Source organism: Parambassis ranga, chromosome 4, assembly GCF_900634625.1.
Source record: "Parambassis ranga chromosome 4, fParRan2.1, whole genome shotgun sequence".
Lineage (NCBI taxonomy): Eukaryota > Metazoa > Chordata > Actinopteri > Ambassidae > Parambassis > Parambassis ranga.
Window position 1 is genome coordinate 12876101 of NC_041025.1, and position 25701 is coordinate 12901801.

Below are 25701 nucleotides of genomic sequence, written 5' to 3' on the forward strand. Positions count from 1 at the left end.
ATTGTAAAATATTCATTATTCATCAGCCTGTCTGTGGAAATGTTCATTTGGTATTCAAATTACTCAGAGCACAACCTGCAAATGAATTACAAAACACTGAGTAGGCTGTATTCCTTAGTGTCTCTTCAGCATTTTATTTTACCCTCACTTCCTCCTCCTCTGTCTGAAACACACACACACACACACAGATATGCTGTAGAATATCTTCCAAAAAACACCCTCAGGGTGAGTTATCTTACTTCCACAGAGGCAGTGGAGAAAGAAATAGATGTAAGACTTGAGTGAGGATGAGAAAAGAGCAAATGTTGAATTTTTGGTTTCCCATCTATCAGAGCAGGTGATAGTCTGCAGCCTGGAGGAGGCGCAGAAAAGGCTGAGCAGAGAGTTTCTTCAATGTTTCAGTCTCATCAGACCATAAAACTGAGCCTCTTTATTGATTACAGAACAGATCCATGAAATGTTTAGTACAGTGTGTTTTTTTCTATTGGTTAATGTACCCTGAGCCTACTTCAGAGTTTTGAAGTTTTCTTTTTTAAATCATCTGTTGGCAGGTCCTCTGAGGACACCTTCAATGGATTTACCTTGAAAATAAGGAGAGGTGGATTATTTGGAAACCGCAGCAGTGATGGCTCTGCAGCTTCATCACAAACGTCTTTAAACTTCCAGCCCGCGTATATTCCTCTCTGGGTCTCCTCCCTGCCCGACTACACAAATGTGCCAACCAGTCGTCTTCCCGTCCGACGCCCATCCAGTCTGGTCTGCACCCGTTCTTCACATAGACGCTGGCAGCTGCAGTGTGTGAGGTATGGCAGAGCATCACCTGACCAACAGCGAGCAGCATTAGCACATTCTTGGAGGTTTGAGGGCTACAACGTATGTGTGCACATGGTGAGAGCCAGACACTGAATTTTCATCTCAGTGAATCTTCAGACAGGAGGAAGGAGACGGGTGTTACTGCTAACCACTCCTAACCTGAAGGTATTTGAAGCATGTACCTGTGTGATTATATGGCTGCCCCACACTGTTTAATGACACTGAATTACAGTTCTCTGGAAAACAGGACAAACTGCAGAATATGGTTTTCACCAAGATGATATTTATTGACAAGTTATGAGCTGGAGATGAAGTAACAGACTGTGTATCAGTACAAGCTTCTTATGTCTGTGTATCTGTTGTATACTTTGATATATTGGAGAACAAATGATTTCTGAAAGAGAAGCGACAATTTGCTACAAAAAGGCTTTGATTATTCACACTACCCAAACTGGGTTAAGACAAAGATACAAAATTAAGACCATTATGAGAATTCTTTGTACAAACTGTGCAAAATCAAAGGCTTCTACAAATTAATCATAGAGCAAATATACAAACAATACACGCAAAAGACTTCCATTGAAGAATAAAAACATTACAGCTACAAAGCTAACTAGTTAGGACACACACAAGTTTTGTTATTTAAATCCACAATTAACACTTAGCTATTCAGGTTTTGGCAATATTTATGTTTTCAATATACTTGGCAAAAACAACGTAAGGAAAATAAAATGAGCGCTTTCTATAAAATAGTACATTCACAAAAGGAAATCAGATGTAACCCTTCCTCGAACAAATACAGGCTAAAATATACACAACCCTGAGACACAAAAATAACAGAACAGAAAAGTATCTCCTTCAAGCTGTGATGGGCCACATTTTTTTGCGAACTTGTATTTTAAGCTGAGGAGAAAGATACGAATTTAGCTCACCAAAATTGAGGGAAGCCCAAGTCCAAAAAGTCTAAAAATACAGACAGGAAGATTGTTTCTGTGCACAAAATCATACACTTCCCCAAATGTCATCTCTCTTCTCTGTACAACCGACACACCAGAGGTTTAATTTAGTCGATCAGCAGTCCGAACACATGACACCTGAGTCAGGAGGGAGAGAAACCACAACACTTCCACAGTGAAACGTGTCTGTTAAGCAATGTTCAGGTTGAATGATGGAGAGAGTTGAGCAGTGCAGGGCTGATAAAAGTCACAGTAGCTTATTTTCCCCAGAGGTGAAAAGCTGGCAGGATTTCAGCTCACATGTTATAGAGAGGCGACTGTGAGGTCCCCCGCAGCACACATGGCAACGAGTCCAGCTCACACACGGGGCTAACATGGGAAAGTTACACAAGAAGTACAAGTAAACAGATCAGGTGGAAAGAGGCCGCAGACTTCCAGTCTATGTGCTGTTTCCAGGACCTTCGCTCCTGCTGCAGCTGAAGTTAATGTGAATAAGACTGGACGGGGCAAACACACAGACCCCTTCCTCTTTCCTCGGAGACACATGCCCGCATACCAGACGCCACGGCTCATCTGGGGAGAAGAGACAGAGGGAGATTAATGTTTAGGTCCTGTGAACTCTGCTGTACAAAGAGCCTGTATGTATGTGAAAGCCGGCCACATGACCAAAGAGGTGGCCTGGACATTCTCAGGGAGTGGAGAGGAACGCAGAGACTTCAGTCCTCCGGGCTACACATCAGCTTATCACCATGCCATTTTATTAGGCTTACCCACATAGCATTAATAATGCCTCAGGACGGGGCATTATTTAACCAAAGTCCTCCAAGCATGTGGGATTAAGCTCCTCGGGCCATTTGTGTCGCTGGGTAATAAATATCTGAAGGGACCCCACAGTTGCATAAGCTGTTCTGGACTCAGATAAGAACACATATTCCAAAACCATCTGCTTCATCCGCATATAATTCATGCTGAACGGGGGCTTCTTATGGTTCAAATTCCTCTAACACTGTAATGAATTCTTTTGGAATCTCTCATTTTCAGCTTTTTCTGCCACCAAAGATAACTCAGCGTCTAATTTTCTTTGCCTGCTGTTAAGGAGGAATGTTCCGCTGGATGTTTACGGGGGGCTGAGAGTAACCTGAACAGCATGTTTCCCTTCAATTTGCATATATTTTTTTTAAGATGATGATAACTCAGCCCAACTCCTCTGTAGTAAAGAGGAAGACAGTTAACATTCAGGCTCTGCTGGGGTTTGTTTGGATAACCTAATGAGCTCTCATTTCCATGGCTGACAAAGCCAGCTGATACTACAGAAGCCCTCAATGATCCATCTGTTACAGTTGTGAATGCATCGCCTGAAGCGTGACAGACAGACAGCAGCAACAAGAGGTGACTGAGCAAGCTTCAAAGTACAAATATGAAAAGACTCACATCTACTTTTTCCTGTTGCCAAATGAAGTTATGCATACAGCTATACAGCCTAGGAACAAGTTACAAGTTCAGAGCCAACACAAAAACATACACAACACAGCTTTTCAGGTTTTTAGGAAGCATGCTTGCACAGATTCACTTGATACTAGTCTTATTTCAATGAGCTGCAGCCTGCTCTGTCCATGTATTGCACAATCCAACTATAGGCAACACTTGCAGTAACATTACTGCAGCTCAGCCAGCCTGATCAAAGCAACAGTACCAACAGAGGCCTGATGTGAAGTTTCCACTGCTCGCTCTCTCCCTCTCTGTGCATGTGCATGGGTCACTGCCTGCACTCTGAGTTCTACTGTTTCTGGTCCCTCTGAAGTGCAGATGATGATGAGCATGGCTCTGAAACTTCAACGTGGTCTGCTCAATAAGCTGCATTAGAAAGACTGTCATCTGTCTCCACTGCAGTAGACTGGAGTTTAGGTGTTTTATTCCCCACTGTAGAAATTGTGCCATTTTTGCATCTACCAGGATCACAAGACATAACATGTCATGCATTGACTTGATAGTATTTCTCCATTTTCAAAGCAGGCTACTTTAAAACAGCCTGACAGTAGAAGTTCCCAGTTTTTCCTGCCAACAGAGTAATAAACTTTTTCTTGTCCTTTGAGTGCTGTTTAAGGGTTATTTAGCTGCCTTTTCAGGGTAGTTTAGGTAACTCTGGGCGACTAAGTTGTAGATTGATAACTTGCTGTCCAATAAACACCTTGGTAAAACGTTAGCAGTGTAAACAGGAGATCTAACGGAGGCCGAGAAAAAAAGCGAGAAAACACTCCGACTGCTGGTATGAATACAAACAGATAATAAGCCCTTCAATGCTTGTTGTTGTTTTTGGTAGAGCTCTATGGTGGGTATAGCTTTTCTCAGGAGAAACTGTCTGAAAGTTAGGTTGTGTTGTACAAGTCTATTCCCCAGAGAAACACTGTGACCTACAAAGGTTATGTACCATCATCGTCACTACATCCATCAAACAACACCCTGCCTGTCTCACATAATCAGACTTCAGCTCGCTCAGCCACAGTAAGGATCTTGCTGTCACCAGGAATGAGTCCCAGACTGTCTCAAAGCCTCGTCATTATTACCTGTCATGTCAAGGTGCATTATGTGCGACAATGAGCTGTATCAGTTACAGTGTTGACCTTTCACCTATATGTACACAAAGTCATCCTGATTTGCATTCAAACTTGGTCTCTGAATGCAAATTACTGTATAAATAAGTAAATTATCAAGGTGTGTGTGTGTGTGTTGACTGCAGGAGCCAGTGTGCTGCTGTTAGGGAGCAGGGTGTCTACGCGTCCTTCAACAGACCGAACAGATGGTCTGGGACTGTATAAAATGATTGGATCTGGTGCTCTGAGTTTTAGCAAGTCTGTCAAAGTTCAACAAAAGAGAATAACAAACTAATTTTAAACTTTCACACACTGCATATTTCAACACAAGATTTTAGACATTTTATCATCTATTTTTGAGTTGAGTCTTGCCGCTTGGCTCACATCTGCATCTTCTAGAGGCCCAATTACCCACAAAGTCTCCAACTCAAGCCCAGTCCCCCTTTCTTTAGCTGTCCCTTGTGTGCAACAAGGGCTGTGCCATGTTTACTAATGACCACCTACAACTCCACTGTATTGACCAGCGTATGAATCACAGTCACTTCATTTACATGAGTTTGCATTGTTTTCCAGGCACACGAGAAGGACTCCAGGATGAGCTCAGAGTCTCTCAGTCAGGATAATGAGGCATTTCTTGATGGACCCAAGCAGAAACTCAGAACAAAGAGCATCTCTGTGGATTTAAATAACCGCCACTTCAGTAATACTTCAAAAATTACGTAATTCAGATTAATTACAAGGCGGACGCACCCTGTCCTACCCCAGCTGGCTTTCTGAGGAGGCCCTTGTAACTGTATGACAGCTCGTCTCTTTTTAAGGGTGTAATCAAATTAGTCTGGGTGATTATTCAGCCATTTTAAGCATCGTCTTCACTTTTCCTTTTTGTTACACTCAGCATGGAGAAAAGACCAATAAAAACTCCATTAGGTTTATGCAAATTTGATCCGCCGTGCTGAGGGCTGTAATGTGGCAGATTGATTACTCAAGGGACCGGAGACGAAGTGTGCATGCACGTGCTAACTTTAACTGTGTATGTGTGCGTCTGAGCTGAGGAGGGAGGGGGGGAGACGTTGTTGTACACAGATGCCACAATAAAAGCCTCATTCAGCTTCATTCCTGGTGGCCCTCACAGCGTGGCATTAATAAAACATTAGTATTGAGTGACTGGGGGCCTTTGCACTCCTCCTCCCTGATCCCACTGTGACCTTTCCATTTTACAGCAGCTGTCTGGGGATGCAGAGAGCCCGCCAAGCGGTCCCTCCATGGCCCCTGACCTCTCCAGGTGTACCCTATCACACAAAGCCGTACCCACCTCATAAGAGCTTCGTTTGAAGCCGTTAAAAAGGAGAATGCGGCGTATGTGTGATTTTTTATTTTATTTTTGGGGCGGGGGGGATAATGGAGGAGGGGTAAGGAGGGAGGGGACAAAGGCTCAAGCAGATAACAGGCATATCAGAGCCATTATAGTTCAGTGGTTAAAGGAGAGAGGGAGACTGCTAAACTTTTGCATGGATCTCTGGTTTCATCCTGTCTGCCTCTAGTCTGGTACCAACTACTGACCCGCCTCTGCCCTGATGCCATTCTGCTTACTATTTCCAAAACACACACACACACTGAAAATCCTACTTGTGACCATAAATGCAGCGCAGGGAAAATTTTTCAAAATTAGGAATTAAATTCCGATTAGTTCTGCATGTTTTAGGGCTGGCTGTGGATGTTAAAAGGCTATTTACTCCCATCTGCACCATAACAAATACGACCCATAATGTTTTAACATTTACAAATACTTTTCCATCCACAGTGGGTTCTGGCTTGGCCCTGGAGTCTGTGGTTAGTCACATCTGCTGGAAACGCACAGGGCAACAAACTGTACAGTAGGTGGTGACAAAAAGAACAAGAACGTCTGGTAATCCCATACAGTCCACGCACGCTGAGCTCACAAGGCAACATTAACAAATCTTTACTAATGGGAATGCAGGCCACACCTTCATTCCTCCCAAATTAGAGTAAGGATCGCTGGCTTTTTAAAGGCTTGGTCATGCCAGCAATGTGACTGCCTCTGTCTGTGCGTGTGTCTGAGTATGAGTGGAAAACGAGTGGTTTTACAACTGCGTAAAACTCACAATACTACTAGTGAATACTTGAACAGCTGACTGGTGGTTTTCGGCAACAACAAAACCAAAGGGGAAAAGAACACACACACAAACTCTCCAGCTGAAGGTTGACAGCCTCGGGAGCAATGTATTTTTAGACAGGAGTTAGTCTCGGCTGCCAAATGGTGGAAAATATAGCTTTGCTTCTCCTGGTCTTACTAGCTCTCCACTTTATCTCCTCCTGTGTGTGTGGCTTCTCCGTCTCTTTGTTGCCACTTAACTCTTTCTCTCAACCCCCACCACATCTTGGGTAAAGAAGAGAATGTTGGTCAGAGTGAGGGCAGGAAGTCTGTTGACAAGCTGAGCTGGAAACCTGAGCTTTTTCCATCTCTGCTGTAATTAAACATAAAGGCAGTCGGTGGCGGGATGGTGGTTACCGTAGCTGCGAGAGTTCATAAAGATGCAGCGTCTTGATCTTTCACAGTCAGCCTGTCTGTCTCCATCTTGGCACAAAAACTCTTGGCTGCACCGTGAACACTGCGGCCCATACCAGCAGCCACATAATGCTAAGCCCCCAGCTCCATCATCTCCAGCTGTTTACTGTAGACACAAGTTACACATAAGCCTTCTGCTTCTCACTTGCTTCCGCTTAGCTTTGCTTTCCAACTCATTGGCAGTGCAGAGGAGCAGGATTTGCCCAAACTGCATCCCTGTCTGTCACAGAATATGAAGCAATAATGAGAAACACTCTGTTGCCTTTTGGCATCAGTATTTCAGAAATGAATGCGAACAGCAGTACACATGGAAACACTGCACATTTGTGACTTGTTTTGTGTCACACCACTGAGTAAAAAGTTACAAAAAACAAAGATTAGGTGGAGGAGTGTTTAAAACAACTTTAAGAAAATGGGACCGGGTGGCAGGTATGTTGGCACAAAGACAGTTGTTGGTTTTAGTAGGTACACCTCTGTCCAGAGCAGCATGCTAAAGGCTACTGGCTGTAGCATCATACTGTTTTTACTCTGTCAGTGTAATCAGTGTATATATGCAGACTATTGCTTCATGTGTAGGTGTTTATTTTCCTTGATGGCAGACAAGAACTTAATAAAAACAAAGCCACATTAAACCTTCGAGCCTGTAGGACAAACCAGTCCTTTGTGAAAGCTCTCTTTAATAAAGGTCTGTCTCATTTCTTCTCCTTTAATTTCCCTAATAACCACAACCCAACAATAAAAAGATGCAGCGATGCAAGATGCAGAGCAGAGTCTGAACTTAATGACGACTACAGGATTCTTTTGCAGTGAATAAATCACGAACACAGCTTATGCCTCTAACCTGACATTTAAAACTACTCCTACCACCACAGAACACATGTAGAAACAACCTGCGAAACTCTCAAATATCACCGCATTTCCTCCACCTGCTCTCATTTCAGCTACTAGCCTCCATGTGCAAAAAACAGAGAACACCTCAGGAAGCTGTATCACCTCTTATCTCGCATGAAACTGTGAAAACTGCCACCTGTCTTTCCCTCAGGCAGACTGAGCCAAGCAATTCTTCTGAGGTCTGGTACATTTCAGTCAATCATCCTTTCATACCCCGGAGAGGGCACCGTCTTTTCCTTTCTGCTTCTTCCGCTCCTGAATTCCTGATAAGATAACTGATCTAACTTTATTTAAAAAAAAAAAAAGAGCTTCTGTCAGCACATTTGGAACTGAATCTGGTTTTATTTGTACCTTTGTTTTAAATCATGTTTAAAAAAAGGTTAAAAAACTGTATTAACAAGTACAGTGGTTTAGGGGTAAACTTTAGTTTCAATCATATAAGAGGTTGAAATGTTAAGTGTTGTACTCGCATACAGCACACAAGCTAATAAAAGGTGTTCCAGATCTTATCTAAAGCTTACTAAATGAGACACCACGTGTCACTTCACCTTTTATAGCTCACAAATGTTTCAAAGTACTGACTCATGACAGGCTGTCAGTTAGCTCCGAGCCTTAGCCCTGCAGAGCAGCCTGGCTGCCTGCCTTTCTGTAGAAGTACAAGCACGGACCTGATCCCTGGCTTTCCAAACTCCTCCTGTCAGGGACAGAGGTGCTGCTTTGTAGCTCTGGCTCTGTAATTATCAGCACCGCTGACATTCCTCCTGCTCTCCAAAACAGGACTCCACCGTGTTTATTCAACACCCAGCCGTCACAGCAGCTAGATAATGTTCAACCACTGTAACCACTAGCAACCCTGAAAACAGCGAGGGGTTTTAAACCGGTCTCCTCCGGTTCAAAATGGCTTTCACCTGGGCCTCTAAACTATGCAGCAATGTGGTTTGAGTTAATTTAAGATCTTCTTGTTTCTATAAAGTGAGCTCCCATAAATTACGTGACAATATAAGAGACGCTCTGAATAGCACATGACTGACATTGTGTTTGTTTGTGTCAGTTTAAGGAAGCTACAATTACTCACCGAGAAACCTCAGAGTCAGTGCTCCTCTAGGCTGAGAGGTACTTCCATGTGCTGACGAAGGCAGTGGGAATGAGCGAGTAGGGCACACTGGTCACACTGTCCCAGGAGTCTGATGATGGATCGTAACAGTCTAGCGTCTTACACCTCTGCGCCCCAAAGTACCCTCCAACCACATACAGTTTGTTTCCCGACGCCACTGCGTGACAGCTGATCCTCTTGGCTGTTACATCGCCAAACTTTGACCACTGGTACGTCTCACTGTTGAACCGATATGCAGAGCTGGCTGAAAATTCAGTGTCCCCTCCAATCACCACGACATGGTTGCCAACCACAGCCGCCGCAGTGTATCGCCACAGCTGTGGACAGGCAGCTGGTACTGACCACCGGTTCTGACAGGGGTCAAAGCACTGCACCTTGGGGTATTTGTCTCTGTTCACACTGGTGCCCCCAAAGGCGAACAGTTTGTTTTTGGCACCGACGACAGCAGCGTTGCTCACCCCTTCTCGGAGTGGAGCTACCAGGGTCCATTTATTGGTCTGAGGGTCGTACTGTTCCACCTGTTTGAGGGAGACAGACGGAGATGCAGGGAAGGATCCTGCGAGAGAAGTGTGTCCTCCCACAACATACAGCATGTGGTCAAGCTCTGCAGAACCGTGTCCAAATCTGGCCACCAACATCGGCGCTGCTTTGGACCACTCATCGTGTAATGTGTCGTAGACCCAGACATCTTTGGAGGCTCCATTCTCAGAGCCACGCCCTCCAGTAACATAAACCTGAGACACAAGGGCAGAAGTTACAATCTGGGGTCATCCTCAGCATGTTTAAAAAAACAGCACAAGTTTAAAAACAGATGGCATACATACCTTACAACCGATAGCACAAGCACTGCACTCCTTCCTGGGGCTGGGGATGTCTGTTTTCGGAGTGATTTCCTTGGTCTTATTATCAATCATGTAGACTTTATCACACATAAAGGTCTGTCCTCCCAGCAGCAGCAGGGCCTGGCTCACTTTTCTTGGCCGTGCACAGAACCCTGTTACAATGCCATCGTTCTGGAGGATCCTCATCTTACACCGCACGGCGTCTTCAACGATCTCTCTGCCCACCTTGTGGCACATCACCAGCTCCTCCGAGGCGACGTTCTTTAGCAGGTACGACTCTGGCAGCAGTGCCAGGCGGACGCAGCGCAACAGCTCAGGCAGCTCACTGTGCCTCCGCTCCATGTCTGCCTTCACCCAGTCAATAACAGCCTCGTACACAAGGCTCTCATCCTCCACCTCCAGCTCCTCACTCAGGATCAGCTCCTGGACTTTGTCTCTGGGCAGGCTGAGGAAGTCTTCTGTCCTAAAGAGAGTGGCAAAGTTTGCCAGGCACATCCTCCAGGACAGCTCGTATAGTCTCTGGCACTGGTGGGCGTCTGACAACAGCATCATCCCCAGACAGTTAGACTGGTGGAGGTTCTTTTCTAGAAACTCTGCTGCTGCGTCTCTGATGTCGTGGAACTGAAGCATGTCTCCAGCCTCGAGGAGCGACTCTGCATTTTCCTCATTGATGATGACACGGGCCGAGTAGGCGTAGTCGAGCAACAGCTCCAGGACCTCCGGATGAAGAGAGTCGTGGAAGTTGACATCTGCATCGCGGCTCTCCCTGAGCCCGCCGCTGAACATGGCTTCAAAATAGCGGCTGCAGGAGGCCAGGACGGCCCGGTGACACGGGAAGGAGCGGTTGCCAGCCTTCAGCACGACATCTGTGAAGACTTTTCTCTTACGCAACAAGTTGAGTTGCGTCAACAGGCTGTCGGCATGAGACGTCTTGTGGAATAGCTGGATATTCATGGAGCCGGAGCTGGAGCGAGACTTTCTGTTTTCGTGGTTGCTGACAGACATCTTGAAAACAAGAAGAGAAGTTACTTAAACAGGTGGACAGGGAGAGAGGGACATCATAAATATCACACTAGCTCCTTTGATGTGAACAAACCCCTCCCATTTTATGATTGAACAAAAATCAATGTGGATGAATGGCCCAACAGAGAAATAAAACATATCAGCAACGGAAATGGACTTCAGACTTGGGAGAGAGATGAAAGAGGATCTGATATGAAGCGCTCCCACCAGAACAACAGTCTGTGTACGCAGAGATTTACACGATGAAAACATTCATCAGTGTCAAATGTGAGATAACAAATGAGCCACATTAGGACAATCTTTCAGCAGTGAGGTAAAGAAGGAGCAACACCTGGGTGTGTTGTCCTGTATCAAACAGCTTTCCACCCCTATAAACATTTCAGGGCTGTGAGTCACCTCACAGCAGAGCCAATAAATTCCTGCCAGCCTGTTCTGTTCCTCAGCTGGCTCACATACAAGATGGTGCCAAAGGCAAAGCTTTCAAGCCCACATATGATGTGACACCTCAGACCAGCTCCTTAAAGATAAAATTATGTAACCACAGAGCAACAGATACAACCATCACTTCTCTTTTGATCGTGTTTGGAGGGTTTGGAAAGGCGCTGCGCAAAGTGGGAGGATATAATAAGATTCATGTATTTGGATTTAAATAAATTCTAGTTAATAACGAGGCTAAAATTTCTATTTTATTTGTTTGCTATGATGATGGCAGGAGCGCAGCGGACTGACAAAGACTCTACACAACTTGAAAACGACCAAATAAATATCTTCCGCTTAAAAGCCCCCATTGTTTCAAAGGAGATATATTTAAGTCGGCTATTCAATCCCACTGAAAAGGGCCGGTGGACTTCCGTGGAGGGACTCAGCGTGAAATCCAATTCGTTTTGTGCAGTAAATGTGAAACTCTGGTCAGCACTTCAGCATGCGCTCAACTTTCCTCCCAAGTTAGCTGCAAACACCCAGACAGCTACAAACACCCGAGGATCCTGAAACCCACCCAACCCTTCCAGTTACGCATAAACACGCACAAATCTCTGATCGATACTTTCTCAGGAGGAAATCGTCTCAATGCTCACCTTGATAGCAGCGGGACTTAACCCGGGTTCCTTTATCTGGGCTACAAACTTGCTCCCGTCGCCGATTAGTTTGAAGTTGTGGGAAAATTCAGACAAATCCCGAGTTTAAAAGCGCATCACGTCCTAAACTGTGTGGTAACAGGTCAGCCATCAGTCCGAGCGGCGGACTTTAAGACGTTTTACGCGCAGAAGCCGACAACAAAGAGACAAAGTATAAAGTTAGTGTCTTTGTGGTGGTGGAGCCACGCAGCCTGCAGGAGAGCAACGAGCACAGAAAGAGCCGAGGAAGAGCTGCTGTTCAGCCAGGCTCCTCCTCCTCCTCCTCCTCCTCCTGCTGCTGCTGCTGCAGGGCACCAATGAGCTGAAACACCACCGCAAAGCCTTCCTTTATTCTCCATCCAACTGCAGTCAATGTCTAGTATTATTGTCAGGAATCATTGCTATAAATCAACAGAAAAAAACACCTGTCACTACCTGGTTCACCCACCTGCAGCCCGACACAGAAAAACCTCTAATTATCAGTAAAATGCTCAATTTATTCTATCTTTAAGGCAAAAAGACAAAAGACTAAAATAATCCGACAGAGCACCAACACAACACAGTGCCACATATACTAAAGGGTACAAAAGGCCCAAGAAAATACATTTGTTTGTCATTGAAAACTTTTTTATTCATACATGATCTTTTTGTGTATAAAACATGAATCATGTGACATACATATGTGTCAACATGACTGCATTTTAGCTACAAATATTATTTAAACATCGCATAAACATTAATGGGTAAAACAATAGATTTTCTTTGAGGTAAATAACACAACAACAGGATAAAAATACCACCACCGACATGATGGAACAATCCATTTGTTGTGGTGCTGTGAGTGACTTTGGCTTAAACTGATGCCGGGTGATGATTTAAAACAGTGAATTCAGTCTTAATTACCAGGATTTTAAACCACGGTCACAAAATGAGAGGATATACATAAGAAAGCACTGACCGATGGCCTGTAGCAGTGATGATGAAGGTCTGGAGGCCATCCAACACACACGTCCCAACCCTGACACAGAACCAGAAACCTCACAGAGTAGAATTATTTAGATTTTTCATGTCATTTTTTATTTAATCAACCATTGTAATTTTTAATCTAAATGTCTGAATGTTGCATCAAAGGCACCAACACACTGCAGAGTGTGAAAATCCTGATGAGAGATCCTTCAGTGAAACAGTTTTGTTGGTTTAAAAGTTGTAAACATATAAGATATACATATATATAATATATACATACATCAGCCAAATTCACAAAGAAACTATTCATATCAGAATATTGATCAGCATGGCATATAAACAAGTGATCATATGATGGCAGGTCAATGAGTCCTGCAGGACCATGAGATCATTGTTTTTGTTTTTGTTGTATTTTTGCTCAGCTGAATTCCAGGAATTTTCTGAAGGATTTAAGTACTCGTGAGGTTTACAGGAATTTATCAAGAATGTCTCTGTGTTCCAGGCAGCCTATCAGGACAAGAATCAGGTCAGTTAAGAATCAGCTAAGTCAGCCGGCCGCACACATACAAGGACAGTCCAGACAGCCTAAAACACGACACAACGCAGACGCTGCAAAGTTGCTGTTGAGGTTTTTTATCCAGTATCCAAATACTTTGTTGGCACATATCCGAACATGTCTACAGGTGTGACTGATGACATTATAATGGCCTGTTTAGGTGTGTCAGGCAAGCAGCTTCTCATACTGTGTCAATACTGGGAACTTTCCAAGAAATCATGACTATTAAAAAGATCATAGAAAGTACATGGATTTTTTAATTATTTGCTAGTAGTTTTAAGTATTTTTTTTATGTATTCTTAGTATTGTGCTTAAACAACAGAGGTTCTCTGGGGTTGTTTACTGTTAACCCAGTCACACTGACTAGAAGAGCCTGTCTGTGACTGAACTCCAGGCGGAAGCCTTGTGTCTCAGGTTCCCCCTCCTCCCTCTCTCTGCCTGTTTTTCACTCCCTCTTACTGTCACTCAGCAGCTGCTTTTGAAGATTAAACACTGCTGCTGTTTCTCAGCTGTCAAAGTTTGTGTGGACAAGTGTGTGTATGTTTTTTTTGAGTCATCTTTGCATTTATATCTCAAGTTACCAAATGTCTTGAAAGTCCTGGAGTAAACACTGACAGTCTGCTCTAACCTCAAAATTTGACACCAGTAAACAAACTCGTTGGTTTTTCTCATAACCATTGTGCATGTTGAAGCCTCCTTTGTAGCCCGTCCAGGCCAAATGCTTTCATACACACAAGTGTGCCTAAAGGAGATTAAGAATTTAAGCAGATTAGATTAATGAACTCATGATTGTAATCTAGGGTTAATTCATTTTGCTGCACTTTAACCTCCCCTTCCCCCTCATGGCCGCATGGCTTGAAGCCAAACATGTCTGAGGACTGTATGTGTGTGTGTCTGTGCTGCAAGCATTGTATAACTGGTCATTAAATACTGTTAGGCAGGCACGCCACTAATCAGACCCCCCACAATTATTCTTCAACGGCCCCAGCATTGCAGCAAAGGGCTGTGTTTAGATGACAGTAACCGTCACTTCATTGTTGCCAGCAGACTCACTTATACCACATATTTGTTCGCTCTAAGCAGGTGGTCTCCTCAGTGAGGTCATCCTGTCTGAAACACAAGTTGAGGGGGTCCTTGGAGGGGGTCGTCCTTTAACACACCCAGGGCCTCGACAACAAACAGTGCAAAGGTTCCGATGACTTTCTATTTCTGTAGTCCATTGCTGCTCGCTATGTTGTTTTAGTGTGAGATTGACTCTTTTAATTGTTTTATTTTTCCATTAGGACAAGATGGTGCAAAGAGGACATGTGTTTATTTTTTTTTTTTTTTTTTTTAAACCTCCTGCTGTGTAGGATTGGGACAAAACTCTTGTTCAATACATGTCTAAGAAAAATAGGTCATGTTTCTATAAGAAATATCAATGTATTTTTTAATAGTTATGTGTTGCACGTTTTAAAAGAGCTCAAATTACAGTCCACATTCATAGTCAGAGATTTAGACCTGAGGGTATATTCACTGGAATATATCGCCACCGTGTGGCAAACGTGCCCGGAGCACTGCTGCATGCAACAGAGCGCAGACCACAAATCCTCTTTTAACACGTAAAGACAATTACTGTCTACATTATCAATGGCCTTAATGTTATTTAATAATACACCTGTCTATACTGGACTGTCCCTCTCACCCGCTCCACACTGTGCTGACCAGCTACAGTCAGGCGCTTGTTCAGCAACAGACTCCGACTCCCACGATGCACCACTGAGAGACACAGGAAGTCATTCCTGCCCGTCTCAATCAGACTACTGAACTCTATATCTAACTATAACAGTAACTCAGACACTGTACATTCATACTGGTATATTCATGTCATGCTCTTTACTATGTGAAGGTTTTTTATACAATAGTAAATATGTTCTTATTCTTTAGATACAACTCAGGGATAGGTATTTAGATATTTATTATATATTTCAATTTCATCTTTGATTTCTATTTGTCTCTAACAAAAAAGAATTTCCCCTTGGGGATAAATAAAGGAATTCTGATTCTGATTCTGATTCTGTCTTCACGGCTCTTTAATTCTATTCTATTCTATTCTATTCAAGTCAGTGGTACACTTTGTTTAAGATTTACTTATGTCTGCTAAGTGTTTTTGTTCATTTTGTTTATTTGGTGATTATCTACTACTACTATTAAACTCGGACAAGACTGAGGTCATTGTTTTTGGACCTAAACATCTCAGAACTAGATTATCAGATAATACTTTCTCTCTGGATGGAATTACTTTGGCCTCCTGTGAGGAACCTCAGAGTTATCTTTGATCAAGACATGTCGTTTGTCTCTCATATTAAACAGATCTCCAAGACCGCTTTCTTTCACCTGCGTAATATTGCTAAGATCAGGAGCATCCTCTCTCAGAGTGATGCTGAAAAGCTCATCCATGCTTTTGTCACTTCAAGACTGGACTACTGCAACTCATTATTGTCTGGATGTCCACATTACTCCATCAACAGTCTGCAGCTGATCCTGAATGCAGCAGCTGGAGTTCTGACAGGAAGCAGCCAAAGGGATCAAATCTCTCCTGTTCTAGACTTAAAACTTTTCTGTTTAGTAAGGCGTATAGTTAGCCTTAAACATAGTGTGTAGAGCTGGTAGGTATAGTTACAGTTACTGAGCCACAGGTATAACAGGTGTCATAGGGCTGATAAAATCTTAACTTTTAGCACAGCTATGCTGCTATAGGCCTATGCTGTAGGGGGGCACAAACATGATCCACTGAGCAGTTTTCCTCTCACCCTCTGACCTCTCCTCTACTCTCATTAGTCTGGCTAAAAAATACACAAAATATACAAAATATACAAAAATAATAAAACAATATAAGTCACCAGGTTTGAGCATCAGATGTAAAGATGAAATGCAACTGACAACAGAATGGTTTGCATATCCTGTATGTTTTAAGAGTTAATTCTACGTATTCTGGTGGTTAGAAAGCTCATACTAATATACCATGCCAATACTTTGACCATCTATCAAGCAGCTTGAGTTGCATTTTAGCACAAAAACCATGCAGGATGTGTTTTGTGTCTGCAAAGAGCTGAAGTCAGTAAAGAGGATCTAGGTGTATAAATCTCAATGTGTGCCAGCGACAGGTGAAGTGTAGTGGAGAAGTTAGTGACACATGTTCCATCGCCAAGTGATAATTTATCTGCTAGAGACAACAGATGAAGCAAATAATATCACACAAGCCAAACTCTCCTGGAAAGTTAAAAAAGATGGTACTGTGACACTATAATAGTTATAATCTCACGTTTGCTTTCTTTTTTTCATCAACTAACGATTTTTTCGAGTCAATAGGGCCAGAGGCTTTTTGTAGCCGCATTTCCTTCATTTCTTAGCGCCTGCCGTCTCTACTCACTAGAAACTACATTTCCCATGATTCAGCTTCTGCGGAAATGACGTGTCCTGTTTTCCGCTTCTGTCAAGGGCAACGAACACTAACGTTAGCTAACAGCGACTGACTGCACGTGTGTCGAAAGAATCGTAGAAAAGCCGAAGTTTTGGTAACAGTATCGATAGAAATGGACAGCTTCGGTTCAGATTTCTCAGCAGGAGGTTCGGGCGGTAAAATGGACACCGGCACAATCATGGAGCAAGTGAAAGTCCAGATCGCGGTGGCTAACGCACAGGAGCTTCTGCAGGTAAATGAATGGGGAAAGTAGCAGTCCTGAGCCTTCGGACCGAATGTGCGAAATGTTAACTGCAGCAAAGTTTACTGAGAAGATATTTGTCGATCTTGTCAACATGGAGACGGCCGGCATTATTTAATGATATGTGGCTCATAGACGTTCACCAGCAGTCACTGACACTCTCTGAAACCAGATGTACTTTTGACCCTGACTGTTCAAACTTTGTATTCCCTCATAGGACAAAAAAGAGTTAGTAATAAAGTACAACATGTTTTGTGTTTCAGAGAATGACAGACAAATGTTTCAAGAAGTGCATAGGTAAACCTGGGAGCACACTGGACAACTCTGAGCAGGTATGTGATGACCCCCAAATGTGCAGATTTTAAAAGTTAAAATCTATGACTGGCACTGACTGTATGCATTTGTCTCTGCACTTGTCGAAACGTGTGGTTTTCAGCTGTATTTCTCAGTCTATTTATGCTCTTTTGTTGTTTATCCTTTCTGTCCCTTACAGAAATGTATTGCCATGTGCATGGACCGGTATATGGATGCCTGGAACACCGTGTCCCGAACATACAACTCCAGGTTGCAGAGGGAAAGAGCTCACATGTGAACATCCATCTCACCCGTACCTTTCCTCAGGCTGCTGCTTACAGCGAGGACCAGCACAGTGCTCCACTGGAGGTGTATTATGGCAGCAGCACCAGTCTGCTGTGGTACCTCACACATACAGGCGGGCGGAGCCTGTGGACTTCAGCCATTACATTGTCTTTGTGGACATTTTTATTTTTGCTCTAAGAACAGTTTATTGAGTTGTATCTTGTGTTAGAAATGTATTCTGCGTGCCCTTTTCAGGATTATTGGAAACTCCTAGTTGAACGATTAACCCCTTGTGCCCCCTGGATAAGAGATTATGAAAGAAATGATGCTGCAGCACCATGGCCTCCATTTACTGCAGTGTTACTAACATAATTTACTCACTCTTAACTGAAGTTCAGTGCTTCCCGTGCCTGTACAATTAGGATACATGGTTGCCATAACTGTTAGGAGAATGCTTATCAGTCAAAACAAATGCCCCTTAAAACACTGTTTGTATGTCTTTATGTGAATGTGCTCAGAGAAACTAAACATTTGCCACCATTGGGGAGGAGGAGGAGCAGCCAGAGTGTTTTCACAGCTGTGAATCTGACATTCACAAGCCTCCAATCAGTCCTATATCAAAGTACACCTGGAGAACAAAACTGTTTTGTCTGAGCATGTTTTCTAGTTGTCACTCTATCTGCTGCCCTCCACAGTAGTGGGCTTGTTTCGGTGGGGTCAGACTTGCTCTAGACTGAAAGGTACTGCACCTTTTCAGCTCTGTGTGCACAGTTTGTCAAACGTCTGGGAAACTCAGACTCAGACTTTCCTGCTGATTTTGTGATGCAAAGTAAAAGCCAGAAAAGCCTCATTTGCTGTGTGTTTGTGTGAGAGACAAAGAACTATGGTAGTTTTCATAAAGAAATAAACCAATCTTGAAACATCAGGTCACTCTCATTAATGAAACATGAATACCTTCATCAAGCTCAATCCAGAAAACCAATGTTTCAAAAACAACCATTTTCTAATAGAAACAAATGTACCCATTAATGAACCACATATATTCTCAACCCCTCACAAAATGAAAAAAATACATGAACAGTGTGTTTACCAGCCAGGAAAATAAATAACTGCAATAAATACTCATGCATGTGTTAGCTGACTGTCCATTGACCACAGTTCAGGATTTTGTCTTGTATGTTCCCAGATCGGATGATTGCACAGTACTCCAAACAGCACCCATAACCAGCAGGTCACACAGGTCAGCACTGCGTAAACTGAGTGTGTGCTTGACATTTAGCATGACTCCGGTCCTTGTACAGTACATTACAGTACAGTTTTGTGGAAAAGATGCAACATTAAAAAACTCCACTGTATCCACATGGTTTGTTATTTCTCTGCAGCTCCAGTTTTTTCTTCTCCTTCAGAAAGGTATGTATGTTGAGATCCATTTCCTGGCAGATGTCACACGGGTGTAAACCCCTGGATAACCGCTTCGCCCACATCCGTGTCCCCAGCTGGTCACTCCAGCAATAAACCACTGGCCAGAGAGCTGACGACAAGTCAGCGGGCCTCCAGAGTCTCCCTAGATGATTGAAAAGGAAGGAAAGTTCAACAGTCTAGTTATTGGATTTAAAATTAAAAATACTTATGTTGAGCCTCCATTAAATAAAGGGGAATACAATATTTAAGGAGGAGGCAGAGGAGAAAGTAAGACAGAGCAGGTACAAAGAGAATGTCACTTGGATCGCTGCTGAGATGCCAGGTGCTCTGACCGAGACAGGAATGCATGTGGGTTCCCTTACATAAGAAGATTACAGAAAAGGAGCAGGCGAGGAGGGGGTCTGTAGTTTTAGAAGCAGGAACATACATCTCCATGCAATAAGCATGTCACACAGCATTGCAGCCATATTGCTTTGGTTTTCCACATTAAAAAGGCTGTTTCAAAACCTTCATATATCTACACACCTTTACTTTTTTCCAAAGGCAAGTCCTAGAAACCTTTAAAGAGTAAAGGGCAAGATTTACTTTGCTCTGACCTGGTTAACCATCCACTGTAAAAAGATGTATCGGAGCCATGGCCCTATTTCCCAGAGCCTGAGCACTAGTGTAATCTTTGTCCACAATCTTTGCTTCTCAGAAGCTGCCGAGACTGTGCCATCCAGATGTCCAGCCCATTTCCTGACTGGGAATGAGCTATTTGTGTCACACAGAGTGCTGCACAGCTTCTTACCAAGCAGGTGTCCCTGCCTCCTTCCATGAATCCAGCACACATCATGTTAGGAGTCAGAACGTTCCCATATGACTGCTGGCAGTCCACCTGGTCAATGATGTTCACCGCAGCTTTCTGCAGCAGGTTGGTCAGGGAACCTGTGGAAATGAATAATATCACTTTTTTCCTGATACTGTAGGCAGTACACAGACACAGGATCTGGTGTCAGTGGGAGTCCACAGTTCATCTCTCACCTCCTTCCCTCATGGATCCCCAGCCTGTGATGTAGCACTCTGCGTTCTTCAGGAAGTGGTGCACTGGTGAGGGCAGACAGACAGACTGGATGGTGTAAGACATGGGGGCTGGGACTGCCAGCTCCAGCAGAGCCACGTCATGGTCCATGTTGGTACCATTGAAAGCTGGGTGGATGATCACCCTCTGGATGGGAATGACCAGGGCTCCCACCCCAGATCTTAGTACAGATCCCAAGCTCACAGCCCAGTTAATGGGACTTTGGTCACTATAGATGTGAAGTAAGATAGAACGCTGTCAGTAGCAGTGAGTAGAATGGAGGTGATTTATATTTAGCTGTATATAATACCTTTTGAAGCAGTGTGCTGCAGTCAGTAACCACTTATTGTGAATCAATGTGGCGCCACAGCGGTGAAGCCTCTGGTACTGAAGACTCCCAATCCATGGCCATTCCCCTCTACGAGCTGTTACTCCACCCACAATCCTCTGGGAACCCAGCGCAGGGCGCAAACCGCAGTCTGAAAGAGGAACACACCTCAGGTCCATTCATGTCCTTTAAATCAAACACACACCGTTCTTCATGAAACTTTATTTACCACAGTTCCTTTCGTCCGCCCTGTTGGGGCAGTCAGAGACTCCATCACACTCGGGGTTAACCTTGCTGATGCAGGAAGTTGAGCTGCACTGGAAGTTTCCACTGCAGTTCACAACTATACATGAAGAACAGATCAACATCAACGTGATACTGTGTATACTGTATAACTAAGTAGTTTCTATGCTGGCATTACCAGGTAGTGCTAGAGCTGACGACACATCCATGGCAACGGTTCTGGGTGCTGGCACATTATTAAAGGTCACTTCTGTCACAGGAACTGGCACAGTGGGAACATACTGAATATAGTCCTGGACCAGGCTGGGGTCTGTGTGGCTCAGAATCCAGTTGCGTAGCCTGGTAACACGGGAATAAACTCCAGGTCTGTTGACTTGGGCACAGCCCACTCCCCAACTCACCACTCCGGCCAGGAAGAACCGCCCCGGGGCCCCCTCACACACCAGAGGCCCTCCAGAGTCACCCTGCATGACACACATGATTTTTTATTCAGAAGCAGAAAAGCCCTCTGTCCTGACTGACAGGATATATATTATAGTGAATGGTCTGTGTGCATCAGTTGGTAAAGAGTAAATATGAATCTTGGCAAAGTAATTCCACATTTTCTTCCTGTAATATAACCAACATACAGCATGTGAAAATAAGAAACAAAGCCAGCAGGCTTCTATTTATAAGGTGGGAACAGTGTTAACACAGAGGTTTATAGTTTCACTGTAGAATAGAAGAAGAGATGTTCCGTGTATGTATACACACATTTTCCCCTCACAACAATAATGTATTGTATGAACATGTAAGATGATATCTTATGTTACTGTACACACCTTACGTGAACTGTTATTACAGAGCGGTGGAAAATCCACTGACCTGACATGAGTCCACTTTGCCCTGCAGGAATCCAGCACACATCATATTGTGAGTAACAGCACCTCTGTACACTGAGGACTTATTGCACACCTTGGAGTCAATGATCTTCACCAATGCTTTCTGCAGCATGGAAGGAACCTCAGCTGAATGACACAGGACAAATGAATCCCAATTACATACACTGATCAGATTTTAACATGCAGTTCAAATGCAGAGCAATAATGTTACAGAACACAACAGTCTAAATTCGTTTGTTGTGCAGACTCACTGTTAAACTGGTGCAAAGCCCCCCAACCTGACACCATGCAGCTCTGACCGGGCACAAACACATGAGACAGGGAGGGCAAGCAGACAGGTTGGATGCGAGAGCTGAAGGTGAGAGAAGTCTCCAGCTCCAGCACCGTCACATCGTTGTCATTGGTCATGGGGTTGTAGTCTGGAGACACAATTAGCGACTTGATGTTAATTATTTTGGCCTCCAGCTCCTCGCCGCTCACCAGCTGTGCTCCGACCAGTGCCGTCCACTCTCTGGGGTCATTGTCCCTAAAAATTGCAAAAGTGTACATTTATTATTTATTACCTCATGCTCGCTCTCTTTTTGTTGTTAAAATTAGCAAAAAATAAATAATAATAATAATAATAAATAAACTGGAGCCTTTGCTCTCAAGGAAAACACTATTTTATCCTACATCCCTAAAAAGAAAAGGAACAACTGCAGCTGCCTACCTCTCAAAGCAGTGTGCTGCACTGACCAGCCAGCGTTCACTGATAACAGAAGCTCCACAGGTGTGCCGCCCATGCAGCCTCAGGCTGACCTGCCATGGCAGCTCTCCTTGCCGAGCGTCCTCGCCACCCACCACACGACTCCCCATGGCAGGGCGTGTACCACAGGCTGAGTGGGACCATGACAGAATATAATAAATTTACAATAACATAAAGCAGGTAATACCACAGCTTCTCTGTGTCAGTAAATTCTTTTTCAATGTTGCTGCTATGAAAAATATTTCAATTGTAGTTTGAGCAATCATTCACCACAATGAGCTTCATCTGATCCATCTGCACAGTCAGGGGTGAAGTCACACTCTGGATTTATTTTGGTGACACATTCTCCATTGTCACAGGTGAAAGCATTGTCAGGACATCTGGCTACAGAGCCCACACAAGAAAAAACAGTCACATGAAGGCTGGAAAACAAGGTATAAGCACTAAGGGAATAAATAAGAACATTTTTAAAGGGAAACTCAACGTGTGTTTTATTAAATATTCAGTTGTCAGTATCTCCAATTAGAGAGTTTTCTTTTTTGTTGTGAGATAACTTACCTATCATCTCATCTCCAATAACATAGAATGACTTCCCACTTGCTCCTGAGGAAGTAGGTGGAAAAACCATTAGATAACCTGATGACTATAAAGGAACTGGGACAACACATTGTCATAACTGTGTCCTATTTTTGTCACTCACACACTCACACACACCCACAGACAGTCAACTGATGACAGTATGGATGTAGTACCCAGTACAACGATAGCGCTGATCTGTCCAAACCCTGGCACCTCCAGTGGGTTCCCGTGCATCACTGAGCTGAGCCCTGCTCTCAGCAAGTCCTGAACAAAGTTGTCTGAATACTGCTGGATCTTGGACACCCTGAAGACCAGTCTGAATGTTGCCATCACGTCACCATTAATGTTACTGGGAAGAAAAATCCTATCAGTTTAATGCTTTTTGTTGTTTTATTAAAATACTTCAGCTTTCACTTACCCATAGGCAACAATACTGCAGTCAACATAGTGATGTGATATAGCTGAGGCAGTGAAGACATTTTTAATCTGAAAAAAAGGGAAAATTGCCTTTTTAACATCTTTTAATAGGAAAGATTTTGCTTGTTGTCAATCAGCACCAACCTTGGACTGTAAAACCGAGGACAGTACAATGGAGAAACCGGAGTTCTCATCCTGCAGGGCAACATCATACTTCAGACCTTTCAGCTGCACCGTCTCCATGAAATAATGCTGCTCCTGCACCAAGTATGCTGCCAGTAAAGGGGGAGAGACAGTTAGTGCTCAAGGAGGTGGCATCCTTAAGCTCTTTACTCGATCACTTATTTACAAATTAAAAGCACCGTGGTGTGCAGACTGACCTATAACAAGGCCTACAAAGATGCCAATAATTAGGAACAAAATGAGGAAGATTATAGGGTAGCTCCTTGAGCAGGCAGAGCTGGAGGGCGCAGAAGATGCTCCTGAAGGCGACCAAGTCCCTCCTCCACCTCCTCCCCCATCCTTCTTCACCTCCATGTTGGATTCAGAACACCAACCTCACAACTCACATGAAGCTGTCTTCAGTATCATAATGCCTGACAGATAAAGTGATTCAGGCCTGATCAAAAAGAAAGAACAGAAAACATAAAAATCCCTTTAAGTCCCTAAGTCCCTTCTCTCACTACGGTGAGCTGTAGCTTCAGTTTTGTTGTCACAATAAAAGAATCCAAAACAAATATTTTAATCGTCCCATGAAGCTCAACCTAAAGAAAGTTATTCTATGACATCAGATTTCGACTCTCTATAACATTGAAAACAGCATTTCAAGGCGCGCTCACAAGAGCTGGAGGTAACCCAGAGGAAAAGTCTCAGAGACATCAACTGCAACATTTCCACTAGCAGAGCTGGCTGACATTGTGTGTTGCGGTTGTGCGTAAAAGAGACCAAAGAGGCCATGTTGCTTGGCATTCACACACATCAAGTGTGGAAAAAGATCACTATTAAAAAAAGCAAACTGTCCTTCTACACTTCTACAGATTATCTGGACGAGGAGGACATTTAGTGGACCTGTGCGTTACGCACAGTGACTCCAGGTGCATCACGCTGTGCGGCGTCAAACAATACAGGCTTTATGTTCTGAAGTAGACTCACTCACCTCTTTCTTCTCTCATTGCTGTGACATTCACGATACGTTTAAGTTCTCGGCGGACACAAGAATAAGAGATAACACCGATGGAGGACGAGGCTACAGGGCTGAGCGGTCCGCTATTTGTTCCACCAGCCAAGGGGCGTGCCGCGTCCGAGCCGCGGGGATCTCACCTTTTCTGTTTACTTGAAGAAATCTACTCGGCTCCAGAAAGCCTCGACCGAGCCTCCTTCCATCCGTCTTGATCCCTTTGGTCACACCCCTATGTGCACAGGCATTTCTTATGTCACCTCAGAGCTTCCATTGTCTCCACATGAATAATAAACACCCGCTAAACCTTCATTACATCGAAATGGATCCAAGAACTGATGTTAGAAGCGCTGCTGAGTGGAGCTCAGTACTCCCCTTATGCGCTGTGCTCCATTGACACAGTGACTGAGCAGCAGAGGAGGGGCGAAGCCTGAAGGAATCCTGCCTTTTTTATTCCTGACTCCCAAGTCCCGGCCTCACAACACCTGGCAAACCATGGGGGTGCTTTCAGTGGGACACTCCAACCAGTTCAGGTGCCTTTCTCTGACTTAATTAATCTACCGCACTTTAGCTGGCTGTGAGAGAGGGAGTGACATTAAAAAAACAGCTCATTACGCACAGTATCACCACATATTTTACACTCAAAGGACTGTATGTGGTAATTTAAACTGGGTGCCTTATTCAAGATGCATTGTTCATAAAAAAAAACCACAGAAACCAAGTGCTTTTTCGGTTGAATTCAACACCTAAATGTAGTGTTTGTCTAATGTTCAAATGTCCAAATCTCTCAAAGGAACAACCAAACCAAAGGTAAATAAGTTTACTGAGACTATCCCCCCCACCCTGCTTAAAGCTGTTAATACCACTGTCCCTCTATCAGTATGCAGACAGCCAACACACTTTTTCAAAAATCACAAATTAGAAAAAAAGATCCAGTGAATATGGCATTGGTCAGGAAATTACAAGGATGACAGTAACTATATGCTAATTTTCCCAACATTTCCTTACAATAATTTAATGTTGACCAGGTTAGATAGACAGTGTATATATTTCAGACTAACTGTACAAGATTCAAGCTGATCTGTTTAACACAACTGCAGTGGAGCTAACCA

At 43.7% G+C, this 25701-nt stretch overlaps 3 protein-coding genes across 3 annotated transcripts; 1 reads left to right on the plus strand and 2 right to left on the minus strand.

The window, feature by feature from the left end:
* Positions 1-1120: 1120 nt before the first annotated feature.
* enc3 (ectodermal-neural cortex 3) lies at positions 1121-12190 on the minus strand. Its single transcript, XM_028403877.1, has 4 exons — positions 11894-12190; positions 9777-10799; positions 8914-9686; positions 1121-2342 (listed from the first exon to the last, which is right to left on the minus strand). Exons 2-3 carry the CDS (start codon positions 10797-10799, stop codon positions 8940-8942), a joined length of 1770 nt encoding a protein of 589 aa, XP_028259678.1. The 5' UTR covers positions 11894-12190; the 3' UTR covers positions 1121-2342; positions 8914-8939.
* A 4726-nt stretch (positions 12191-16916) lies between these two features.
* Positions 16917-18662, plus strand: timm13 (translocase of inner mitochondrial membrane 13 homolog (yeast)). The gene is made up of 3 exons (XM_028403710.1): positions 16917-17149; positions 17422-17490; positions 17652-18662. The coding sequence occupies exons 1-3, from the start codon at positions 17030-17032 to the stop codon at positions 17748-17750; spliced, it is 288 nt and encodes a 95-aa protein (XP_028259511.1). The 5' UTR covers positions 16917-17029; the 3' UTR covers positions 17751-18662.
* Positions 18663-18792: 130 nt separating this feature from the next.
* tmprss9 (transmembrane serine protease 9) lies at positions 18793-23949 on the minus strand. Its single transcript, XM_028403708.1, has 16 exons — positions 23922-23949; positions 23793-23891; positions 23557-23684; positions 23414-23481; positions 23169-23344; positions 22975-23019; positions 22687-22800; positions 22381-22546; positions 21923-22197; positions 21655-21797; positions 20969-21254; positions 20777-20890; positions 20530-20698; positions 20183-20448; positions 19950-20086; positions 18793-19301 (listed from the first exon to the last, which is right to left on the minus strand). The coding sequence occupies exons 1-16, from the start codon at positions 23947-23949 to the stop codon at positions 19140-19142; spliced, it is 2376 nt and encodes a 791-aa protein (XP_028259509.1). The 3' UTR covers positions 18793-19139.
* Positions 23950-25701: the final 1752 nt, after the last annotated feature.

Excerpts from the sequence above, each read along its gene's own strand:
- timm13 (XM_028403710.1), top strand. The coding sequence starts at position 17,030 with ATGGACAGCTTCGGTTCAGATTTCTCAGCAGGAGGTTCGGGCGGTAAA. Across the intron at positions 17,150-17,421 it reads ACGCACAGGAGCTTCTGCAG|AGAATGACAGACAAATGTTT; the intron begins GTAAATGAATGG and ends TTTGTGTTTCAG. Across the intron at positions 17,491-17,651 it reads CACTGGACAACTCTGAGCAG|AAATGTATTGCCATGTGCAT; the intron begins GTATGTGATGAC and ends TGTCCCTTACAG.
- enc3 (XM_028403877.1), bottom strand. The coding sequence starts at position 10,799 with ATGTCTGTCAGCAACCACGAAAACAGAAAGTCTCGCTCCAGCTCCGGC. Across the intron at positions 9,687-9,776 it reads CTTGTGCTATCGGTTGTAAG|GTTTATGTTACTGGAGGGCG; the intron begins GTATGTATGCCA and ends CTTGTGTCTCAG.
- tmprss9 (XM_028403708.1), bottom strand. The coding sequence starts at position 23,949 with ATGGAGGTGAAGAAGGATGGGGGAGGAG. Across the intron at positions 23,892-23,921 it reads GAAGAAGGATGGGGGAGGAG|CATCTTCTGCGCCCTCCAGC; the intron begins GTGGAGGAGGGA and ends CGCCTTCAGGAG. Across the intron at positions 21,255-21,654 it reads GCAAAGTGGACTCATGTCAG|GGTGACTCTGGAGGGCCTCT; the intron begins GTCAGTGGATTT and ends TGTGTCATGCAG.